The sequence below is a fragment of the Anser anser genome, assembly GCF_964211835.1.
Source record: "Anser anser genome assembly, chromosome: 14".
In the NCBI taxonomy this organism is placed as follows: Eukaryota; Metazoa; Chordata; class Aves; order Anseriformes; family Anatidae; genus Anser; species Anser anser.
Window position 1 is genome coordinate 236,720 of NC_139735.1, and position 10,983 is coordinate 247,702.

Below are 10,983 nucleotides of genomic sequence, written 5' to 3' on the forward strand. Positions count from 1 at the left end.
AGCGCGGCACAGCGCCGCCAGGCCGCAGGGCGGCGCCCGCGGGCGGGGCGGGGCGGGGCGGGGCGCTGCGCCGTTGGGAGCTGCCCAGTCAGACGCCGAGGTCTCGGCGAGCCGCCTTGGGTTGGGAGCGAGGCTCCTCGAGCTCGTCCGGTGACAAAGCTGCGTCTACAGCGCGGAGGCGCGCGGGGTGCGCGGGGCTGCGATTGGCGGGGACGCGCGGCGGCGGGATGGCGGCGGCGGGGCTGTGCGGCGCCGACTTCTCGGACCTGCGGGAGATCAAGAAGCAGCTGCTGAGCGTGGCGGAGCGCAGCCGCGAGCGCGGCCTGCAGCACAGCGGCAAGTGGTGAGCGCCGGGCGGGCGGGCGGGCCCCGCGCTAGCGGCTGTCTGCGCGCTAACGGCTGTCTCCACGCAGGGCCTCCGAGCTGGCCTTCGCCCTGGAGCCGCTGCCGCTGAGCGAGCTGCCGCCGCCGCCTGCGCTCTCGGAGGTACGGGGGGCGGGAGGCCTGGCCGGGCTGCGGCTCCCGCAGCGAGCGTCAGCGCGCGGGGCGGCCCCGGGCCCGTCCGAGTCCGTCGGCGCGGGAGCGGTCGCTGCAGCCCTTCCCGCGGCAGGAGCCGCGAGCTCGTCTTTAGCCCCGTCTAAAGCCGTTAAGGAAAAATGCGATAGCGATTTGTTTATCTTTTAAACTATTGTGCACGAGGTAGTTCTGAGCGCCGATCCTTGTACGGTGCTGTACAGGTCCCTTCTGCCTTCCCTTTTTTTGAAGTGGGGTGGGCAAGCCCGAGTAGGCCTTGCAGGTGAACGCATTCTTTTCCCATTTTGCCCTGTCCTAAATGAGAGATTCTGTACGCAAAACTTGAAATCATGCCCCTTAATTTTGACTTCTTCACCTTCACTGACTTATTGCAATCCAAATTATTTTATGCCAGTAAACTTGTCCTTCTTAGGGCACAGGAGAAATAAGTTGTATCTCATCCCTGCGTCCACAGTGGTACCGTAGAAATCGTAGGTGTAATCCTGCTTGGCTAAATCACTGCAGTGTAACATGTCATAAATGCATTTCACAGGATGTTTTAGGTTGGAAGTGACCACTGGGTCCATCTGGTCCCACACCACCCCGTTCCAGCAAGGCCACTTGAAGCAGGTTGTCCAGGACCACGCTGAAGCATTTTTTAGTATCTCCAAGGAAGGAGATAATGCAGCTTCTCTGGGCAAACTGTGCCAGTGCTCTATCGCCCACACAGTACAGAAGAGCTTCCTGTTGTTCAGACAGAGCCTTCTGTGTTTCAGTTTGTGCCCGTTGCTTCCTGTCCTGTCACTGGGCAGCACTGAGAAGGGCCTGGCTCATCCTTCTTTGCACCCTCCCTTCAGGTACATTGATGAGATCCCCCTGAGCCTTCTCTCCTCCAGGCTGAACAGTCCCAGCTCTGTCAGTTTTTCCTCATGTTAGAGATGTTCTGGTCACTTCATGTTCATGGTCCCTTCATTGAACTCTCTCCAGTGTGTCTATGTCTCTCCTGCATTAAGGAGCCTGGAACCAAACACGGTTCTCCAGGTGTAGCCTCACCAGTGCTGAGCAGAAGGGAAGGATTGCCTCCCTCGACCTGCTGGCAATACTTTGCCTAATGCAGCCCAGGACACTGTTAGCCTTCTTTGTGGCAAGGGCACATTGCCGGCTCATGTACATCTTGGTGTGTACCAGAACCTCCAGGTCCTTTTCTGCCAAGAAGTTGTTCAAGGCATAGGTTCCATGTTCTTGTTGAACAGCAAGTTCTTGATGTCTGTCAACTTGCCACTGTGTATTTCCTGGAATCTCTCTGTTTACTTTAAATGTTTCTAACCAGTCTGTATTCATTATGTCAGAACTAGGAATCCAGTCATATGAGGGAATGGAGAGGCTTTTTTGATGGTACTTAACTCATCTTTTGGGAGTGAACAAAACTATAGAGTTTTTTGTTTTGTGCTGTGTTTTTGTTCAGCTTTCAGGGCAGTTTCAATTATACATTTGTAACTAGGTGATTTTCATAAAGCATGGCAGAGCTTCTAAGGTCTTGAACTCTTCTGTGTTCCTGCAGGAGGATGCTCGTGATCTGGATGCCTATACGTTAGCCAAGTCCTACTTTGATCTAAAGGAGTATGATAGGGCTGCATATTTTCTTCGGGGCTGCAAGAGTCAGAAAGCTTACTTCTTGTATATGTACTCTAGATACCTGGTAAGACAGAAAGAAAAATTGCCTTTAAGCACTGAACTCTGCTTCCTTTCCTTCCCCCATGTGGAATGTGGCAAACCTTATTTCTTTGTCTATACTGTTTCATATGTCCACCTAAAAATCCAAATGTATATATATAGTGGGGATGGGGAAGAGGAGAATGGGGAGGGTTCTTATTGGAACTGTCTGTGATGTTCGTGAAAATTCAATTCACGTGCTGCTGCCAGAACTGCAGCAAACATAAGGAATATGCTGTTGTAAAATAATCTTGGTTTTCCTCTGTTTTCCACAGTCAGGAGAAAAGAAGAAGGATGATGAGACAGTGGATAGTTTGGGTAAGGCTTTGGTGTCAAGAAATGCAAGTTAATTTAACGAAGCTTGCAATAATGCATCTTCATTTAAATCATTTTGGTTTCATAGCTTTTCCCTTGATTTTTGGATAATAGTGGGCTGTAACATAATTTGCTTTCATTCTTTTTGTTGGCTTAAGACAGGTTAAAAATTTTCATCTTTTAGTTCTTCTGTTAAAGCGGATCATTGGACTAAGTGATTTTATTTTTAAAACAAAAAATTGACATGCTGGGAAGTGTTCTGGTCATGTCAGTGATGATTCTGAATATACTCTAGAGTTCATAGTTAATGTGGAAAGACTTGAACGAAAGCTTGCTGTTTGACTTGCTCTTCGTGCAGGACCACTGGAAAAAGGACAGGTGAAAAATGAAGCTCTACGAGAACTGAGAGTTGAGCTCAGCAAGAAGCACAAAGCACGGGAGCTGGATGGGTTTGGCCTTTACCTGTAAGTGTCTACAAGTATTTCTAATGTGTTTGTGTACATTTATGTGGATCTGCATGGTTTTATGACTGATTAACTTGATTCACAGGTATGGTGTTGTGCTGCGGAAGCTGGACCTGGTTAAAGAAGCAATAGATGTGTTCGTTGAAGCTGCTCATGTCTTACCTTTGCACTGGGGAGCCTGGCTGGAACTTTGCAACTTGATTACAGATAAAGAGATGGTAAAAGTTGGGAAATAACAAGTTATGGTAACAATTTCTGGACTGTAACCTGATTTAGTAACCAGTGATTCAGTTGCCGGAAGATTGGTGTTGCCCACTGCTTTATTCTGTGAGACTCTGTCCAAGAAGGCAACCCAAGATCATAAATTATATTGTTAAAGTCTCTTTTTCTTCAATTGCTTGCTATGCCGTTGCCTGAGAACCTTTATACAGGCAGGATTAATTCCTTCACATTCACCCACAAGGTGGTGTAAGAAATGGCTGATTCACACATTCTGAAATAGTTGTCCACTGGGTTATTGCTTTGTGTCACAAAGGAGATCCTCCTAAGGTACTTTTTTGTCTGGATCTAGTACTGCAGTTACTGAGCACTTTTGGTGACTTTGTATTATATGTAGAATCACTGCTTGCAGTGTTTTCAAATGACTGAAAGTTTGTGCTTTTCCTGTCACATCCTACTGTGCAAATTATTTGCAATGATACAAATGATTTGGTAAGCAGTCATTCATGCAAGTAAGCCTTTAATAAGTCTGTTCCGTCATTATCACCAAGTAAAGTATAGTAGGCTTGAATCTGTAATTGGAAATAGTTGACTTAGAAGACCCATTGTTTGCACTGTATATGATTTGGAGAGATTACTTTGAACATGCTGTGGTCTGTTTTTGTGGCTTAGACATCTATTAGTAATGGGAGTGTATCTCTTGAGTTTAGCTTTATCCTAAGAGAATCTGGATTGCATACTCTGATAGAGCTTCATGATGTGAAATAAAGCGTGCTTATGGGGGTGTATTGGGGGAGAGATTTGCTTCTGAAGTGCCAATCTGATTCAACTAAAAGGTATTCCCTTCGTTGAATATCGAGTCACATGTATGAGATGAACTGTATCAAAGAACTGAACTTTGATTATTTTGTCTTTATGCATGGGATTTATGAGACCACTCCTGTAACTCTTCAGTCAATTCTGGCTGATAGCGTATTTTAAAAAGTAGAGGTGGCACAGAAGAGAGTCTTACTGATCTTTGAAGAACAGGAAATACATTTTTGGTGAGATTATTTACAGTTCTGTTCATTTAGCTCATATAAAAAAACCAATTTAATATTGATGCTCAAACATGGGAAGAAAATTCAGTCTTTTGAAGGACTCTTGAATTTAAAGTAGAAATAAAGCCAGTAACCAAAGCAGAAGCCGGATTTGAAGACAGTCATTTCTTCACTGATTGGCCAAATGCAAAGGCTTCAGTTTTGATTTCAATCATCATAGAAATAGATTGGGAGTGACTAAATGGAATTACATGGTCCATATTTTACTGCCTTTTAGAATGGATGTCTTAATACTCCTTTCTTGTTCTAATATTCTTAATTTATAGGCATTATTTAGCCTTTCCTGTGGAAGAAGCTGATATTAATTTTTGGTCCTAATACTGCTCTTTCATAGCTGGTGTTATGGCCTAAGAAAGCACGATTACAGGAAAGTCTCCTACCTCAAGACTGTCTACTAAATCATGGGAGGGAAGATAATGGATTCTTTGCCACAGGTGGCTCTTAGAATACTACTGATTATCATCTCTTCCTCCTCTTCTTTGATTCTTGCTAGTTGAAGTTCCTGTCCCTGCCAGATACATGGATGAAAGAATTCTTTCTTGCACACATTTATACAGAGCTGCAGCTGATAGAGGAGGCTCTGCAGAAGTATCAGAGTCTCATTGATGCAGGATTTTCCAAAAGCACCTACATCATTTCTCAGATTGCAGTTGCCTACCACAATATACGAGGTCAGTGGTATTTAATAACGTATAGGAATGAGCCTCTTAACACAAGCATGGCATTTGTAGTTCTTGTTCTCACATCTGCTGTTCTTTCTTCAGATATTGACAAAGCTTTATCCATCTTTAATGAGCTAAGGAAACAAGATCCTTACAGGATAGAAAACATGGACACTTTCTCCAACTTGCTGTATGTCAGGGTAAGCACCCTTTCTATTCCATGTCCATCATGATGCTTTTTATCAGAGGTAAGTTAAACACTGGCGAAGCAGCTGCTGTTACCTAGCTTCTCTGAATATAAGTGCTCAGCTTCTGTTTTCTGCTCCACAACTCCTTGAAATAATATGATCTGTGCATTGTCAACTGCTTAGATTTTCGTTGTCTGAATCTGTAACATGATCCTTTCCTCATCACGTTCACTTTGTTTCACTAGAGCATGAAGCCTGAGTTGAGCTACCTGGCTCACAATCTCTGTGAGATAGACAAGTATCGTGTTGAGACCTGCTGTGTAATTGGTGAGAGCCAGTCCTTTTACATGTTCTTACTATGCTGTCTGCAGGCTGTAGGAGAAAATCTTAGTAACGCTTGTGAAAATGATCAACCAGCAGGGCCATCAGAAACATTTGGTAAATGTGATTTCAGGCAGCCTAAAAAGTGTACAAAATGAGGGTACCCCTTTGTCTCATTTCTCTCTGAAAGAACTGCTGTAATACTATCAGTGCAAAAAGTAGTTGAAGAAAACATGAAGGCCCATGTAGCTGATAATGCCTTTATTTATAGTCCCGAAACTACAACAGAAACAATTGTGTGTCAGGTCTAGGAAATCTGCTTATTAGATCATGACATAAATTTCAACACAGAGAGATGAGATCTTAACTGATTGGTACAACCAGAGAAGCATTTGATCAGAACACTGGAGAACAGACTGCTATTAGGTCTCTTGAGGTTTGAGTCAGATCTGCCTTTAATATGTCTCTTCTTAGAATCTAAGTTAGGAGGTAGTAGATAATACTTCTTCCATCTATTTTTTTTTTACTTCTCTGCTGGTTTTTTTTCTATGTATTTAAATATTGTGACTTTTTGCTTTAGGAAATTATTATAGCTTACGTAGCCAGCATGAAAAAGCAGCACTCTATTTCCAGAGGGCCTTGAAACTGAATCCTCGTTATCTGGGAGCCTGGACACTTATGGGACATGAATACATGGAAATGAAGAACACATCTGCAGCTATCCAGGCTTACAGGTATCACTCGTGCCATACAAAACAGTGTTTGAGTTTGCATACATTTGAGTTGGATTAGATCTTTTTTTTGGTTGTCTTTTGCTTAACTCTGTCTTGTTTCTGATTAAAACTGCTTTCTGACTGGTTTGTCTCCTTTTCTTTGACAGACATGCCATAGAGGTGAATAAAAGGGATTACAGAGCCTGGTATGGCTTGGGGCAAACCTACGAAATCCTCAAAATGCCATTTTACTGTCTCTATTATTACCGACGGGCCCACCAGCTCAGGTAGAGTTGAAAACGTAGCCATGTCTATTGATGTTCACCCAGACCTGGTGGCTACTAGCTGAGAAATTTGCACACAGGAACTGAATTGGGGAAGGGGGAAGAGCATCAATGCCATGTGATTTGTGCAGTCTCTCTATTACAAATTCTTCTAGTTGAATTCATTAGCTGTTAGCGGCTTTGTCACTTATATCCTGAGGAATGCTGGTCAGGAATCATAGAATCATTAAAGTTGGTAAAGACCTCCAAGGTCATCTGGTTCAATCATTCCATCATCTGGCGAAACTTGAGGCCATTCCCTCTTGTCCTGTCGCTAGTTGTCTGCAAGAAGGGGCCAACCCCCAGCTCCCCACAACTTCCTTTCAGGTAGTTGTAGAGAGCAATAAGGTCTCCCCTGAACCTCCTCTTCTCCAGGCTAAACAAGCCCAGTTCCCTCGGCATTTGTGTTCCAGGGTCTGGAACACAATAGGACTTGCGTTCCAGACCCTTCACCAGCTTCGTAGCCTTTCTCTGGACATGCTCCAGGGCTGAAATGTCTTTCTTGTAGGGGCTCAAAACTGAACAAAGTACTTGAGGTGCAATCATAGAATATCCCAAGTTGGAAGGCACCCACAAGGTTCACCAAGTCCAACTCCTGGCTCCTCACAGGACCAACCCAAAATCAAAACATATATCTGAGAATGTTGTCCAAACACCTCTTGAATGCTGGCAGGTTTGGTGCCAAGACTACTTCACTATTCCAGTGCCTGAGGAATGTAAATGAAATTTTATGTAAGAGAAGATGAAGGACACTGGGAGTTATAGGTTCCACCCCCAGCCCCCTGAGAAATCAGCTGACTGTCCATTAAACTACATTTAGGAATTGCTTTTCTTTTTTTTTTTTTTACAGACCTAATGATTCCCGTATGCTGGTTGCTCTAGGAGAATGCTATGAGAAACTTAATCAGTTAGTGGAAGCTAAAAAGGTAAGTGATGACTGGCATGTGGAGTAAGACATTAGGATGTCCCCCAGGACACTAGGTGGAGTTGGAATAAAATTGTGTGGCTAGAGCTACCAGAAATGCATGCAGCATGTTAGGTTATTGAAACCCTTTCTGTTGCAGTTTAAAACAGGCAAAGTTCTGCTGTGATGTAACTAGAATAGCTGTTAAAGAGATACGTACATCTGATGTGTGTCCTTTTGCTTTAAAGCCATGCAGTTTTCTGTTCCTAACTTGCTTGCCTGAGTCATTTTTCTTGTGTGCTTGACTGACTCTTCTTTGACAGTGCTATTGGAGAGCTTATGCTGTGGGAGATGTGGAGAAAATGGCATTGGTGAAACTAGCAAAGTGAGTATGTGTTAGTACTGAACTGTCAACATGTTGTTAAATGCAACTAAAGCACTTTGATATCTAGTGATAAAATACTAATTGGGAAACAGGCGGAATTGCCGTTAGGTACTATTGCTTTTGGAGCTGCATAATCTTTACAAGGTTTGCAGCAACTGCATACTCTCTGTTAAAGTTCAGCTTTAACTTTAATTTTCCCTCAGAACAGCTACAGAGGAAATCATGGGATAATAGGGGTTGCAAGGGATTTCCAAATCCTGGGGTGATTTTGGTACCAGTAGTTGTATGTCTTACAGTGAAACTTAAAACAATCCAAGCAATTTGTGGTGCTAGATGCTATACAAAATTGTAGATTGATTGTTACCCCATTTTTTTTCCTAATATATGGATGTGACATTAGAGAAGGGTCTAATGTGAAATAAATGTGAACACTGATGTTAGCATCAATTTTTGGTAGGGGAAAAAGTGGTATGAAAAGGAAAAAAGTGAAGGGGAAAGAAACAGGCAGGTGAAAAGTGAAACTGCTGTACAAAGATTTTGGGGATATAGGGGGGAAGAAGGAACACTGGCAGAAATAGCCAGTTATAAAAGACTTTTCCTATCTTATTCTAAGCTTTAAAATATAACAGAATAGACAAAAGTTCCTGCTTTGGATGTATCCGCAGTGCTTCTAGCAGTTGTTACCTGACTGGTTTCCTTCCTGATAATGTGACTGTTCTCAGGCTAGATCGCTTCTTTCAATGAGGGACAGTACATGATGCATGTCTTGCAAATTCTTAAGGAAAAGACCTAGCTCTAGTTCTGGTCAGGCTTAGTGGATACATTCTCATTGACCAAGAAGGTCTTTGGCAATGCAGTGTTGTTCCAGTGGCCCATTTCTTCTCCTTTTCTAGACTGCATGAACAGCTGAATGAATCTGAACAGGCTGCTCAGTGCTATATCAAATACATCCAGGACATCTATTCCTGTGGGGTAAGATGATATCTTGGGAACAAAAGGAAATGTAAACATGATGTAGAGCTACCTTGGAAGATACTCAAAGATGGTTTTTCCCCCCTTTCTGTAGGAGATAGTGGAGCACCTGGAGGTCAGCACTGCCTTCCGTTACCTTGCCCAATACTACTTCAAGTGTAAGCTCTGGGATGAAGCCTCAGCTTGTGCTCAGAAATGCTGTGCATTCAATGATGTGAGTAGTTGCACAATCCCTGGTGTCTTGGGGATCTCTGACGTTAATCTTGGCTATACTCGTAGGTATGAGTAGACAAATCTTTTATTGAAGGAATGAGGACTGTCTGTCATGCAGGTGAACAGTCTCATTCTGAATGTTTTTGTATACCTGATTACTACTGCTGCTTGTGATTAACTAAAGTCAGGGAATATAGTGTAGATAGTAAACTTGAATTAGGTATCATTGGTTTGGTGTTGACTAAGTATAAGAATTTGAGACTGCAGTCTTAAGACTGCTGAAAATCTTGATGGTGGTGAGGTGGTTAAATGTTACTTCTTGTTTTTTCATCTTGTATGTGTAGGCAGTGCAGAGGTTACAACAGCACTAGAGTTCTATATGTTACTCCATATTCTGAGGTTTTCTGTAGCTTGTAAGGGGGCAATTTTGGATTTTTATTTCAGACTAGTGGTAGCCAACAGCCACAAGACAGGGTGTGTGTCCTATCTTTAATAAAGCTGTCTGGAACGCAGAAGAACCTGAATTCAGTTTATTTGTTTCTTCTCCTTTTTACTTTTTGATGGACTATGTAGACAGTAGCAGTGGTTGATGGTACCACTGTCACAAGTAACATGCAAATCAGGTGAGTAAAAAGAGGAAGGATTATTAAAAAAAAAAAAAAAGTAGCACACTAAAGTTCTTGATAAGTAGCAGAAAAAAGAACCGAGGACGTTTTTTTTTGTATTTTTCAGAGTGACAGTCTTACAGAGCGATAAATTAGTATAACTTAGGTTGCTTACATACTGAGTTCGACCCAGAAACAATCCATACATAGATGCGTTGTTTTGTTTTTCACAAATTATCTTCCAGACTAGAGAAGAAGGAAAGGCCCTTCTGCGGCAAATCTTACAGCTTCGCAACCAAGGAGAGACCTCATCCACAGAAATTGCTTCTCCTTTTTTCCTCCCTGCATCATTGTCAGCTAACAGCACTCCCACACGTCGTGTCTCCCCACTCAATCTGTCTTCTGTTACACCTTGAACAATGCTGATACCTCTAACTTTGCATTGAATGTGATGTTGCAGATGGGGCTTGCAACCACTTAGTTCTTTCCAGTGAAATTTTTACATTCAACGTTGCCTTCACGTGAAGGGTTAGGAGTTACCAGAGTCCACAGCTGAAGAAAGATGTGTCCAAGCAGGCAAAGGTGCAGCCTACATGAAAGTGCCTATGCTGAGATGTGAGCATCTGCTGTACTTCTCACAAAGTCATTCCAGTCAGTGGGCAGATGTGTTCTAATATACTGGACTACTAACTGAGAGACTGGGAAGAAATTGTCTGCTTGAGTTAAAATATATTAGAAGTTTGACTGCGCCCTGTTAACTCTGGTCTTTACTGAACTTATTTGGATGATCTCTTAGTGGTATTGTTGCTGCATACATCAGAAACTGTTACCTGCCTGGCTGCTTAAGAACTTTTGCCTGTCTCAAACTGCACAGAAGTTCCACTAAAGTGTTATGAGGCACTTAGATATTGTTGGCATTTCTATGTTGAAGGACTGAAAAGTGTCAGGAATCTCAAGTAGCCACAAGTGACAGCTGTTTGTTCTATCTGTGATTTTGACAGATATTTTGACTTTGAAAAGAAAGACAGCCAGTAGGATAGCACAATTAAAAAAACAAATGATTCAGCTACTGTTGTTGGGCTTTTTTTGTGATGTAGCTTTCATGGGTACTGTAGCAAATTAAATTGGATGAACCATAATTTTAGGATTGCCAAATGTAGTGGATGATGTGATGCGGGGGGTTCCTTTCTTCCAAGTCTGCTGAATGCCAGGGTACTGCTTGTTCCTCTTCATGCATCCAGCCAATGGTAAGGCTGAGTGATTTTTCAAAGATGTATGCATATGCCCATGTAGTACAGATATGACCATAAATTAATGGTTTAACACCAACCAGATGATAGCGCCTTTAGAGATGCACTTGCTTAAGACACAAG

The 10,983-nt window shown here is 42.9% G+C and overlaps 1 protein-coding gene across 1 annotated transcript; it reads left to right on the forward strand.

The window, feature by feature from the left end:
* The first annotated feature begins 33 nt into the window (after positions 1-33).
* CDC23 (cell division cycle 23) lies at positions 34-10,676 on the forward strand. Its single transcript, XM_083798109.1, has 16 exons — positions 34-343; positions 414-486; positions 2,075-2,212; positions 2,502-2,544; positions 2,900-3,005; positions 3,091-3,223; positions 4,818-4,995; positions 5,089-5,186; positions 5,420-5,501; positions 6,076-6,229; positions 6,376-6,495; positions 7,382-7,457; positions 7,759-7,820; positions 8,714-8,792; positions 8,887-9,006; positions 9,856-10,676. Exons 1-16 carry the CDS (start codon positions 228-230, stop codon positions 10,024-10,026), a joined length of 1,749 nt encoding a protein of 582 aa, XP_083654235.1. The 5' UTR covers positions 34-227; the 3' UTR covers positions 10,027-10,676.
* Positions 10,677-10,983: the final 307 nt, after the last annotated feature.

Coding starts and splice junctions, on each gene's coding strand:
- CDC23 (XM_083798109.1), top strand. CDS start 228: ATGGCGGCGGCGGGGCTGTGCGGCGCCGACTTCTCGGACCTGCGGGAG. Junction 2,545..2,899: donor TGAGACAGTGGATAGTTTGG/GTAAGGCTTTGG, acceptor CTCTTCGTGCAG/GACCACTGGAAAAAGGACAG. Junction 3,006..3,090: donor GATGGGTTTGGCCTTTACCT/GTAAGTGTCTAC, acceptor CTTGATTCACAG/GTATGGTGTTGTGCTGCGGA.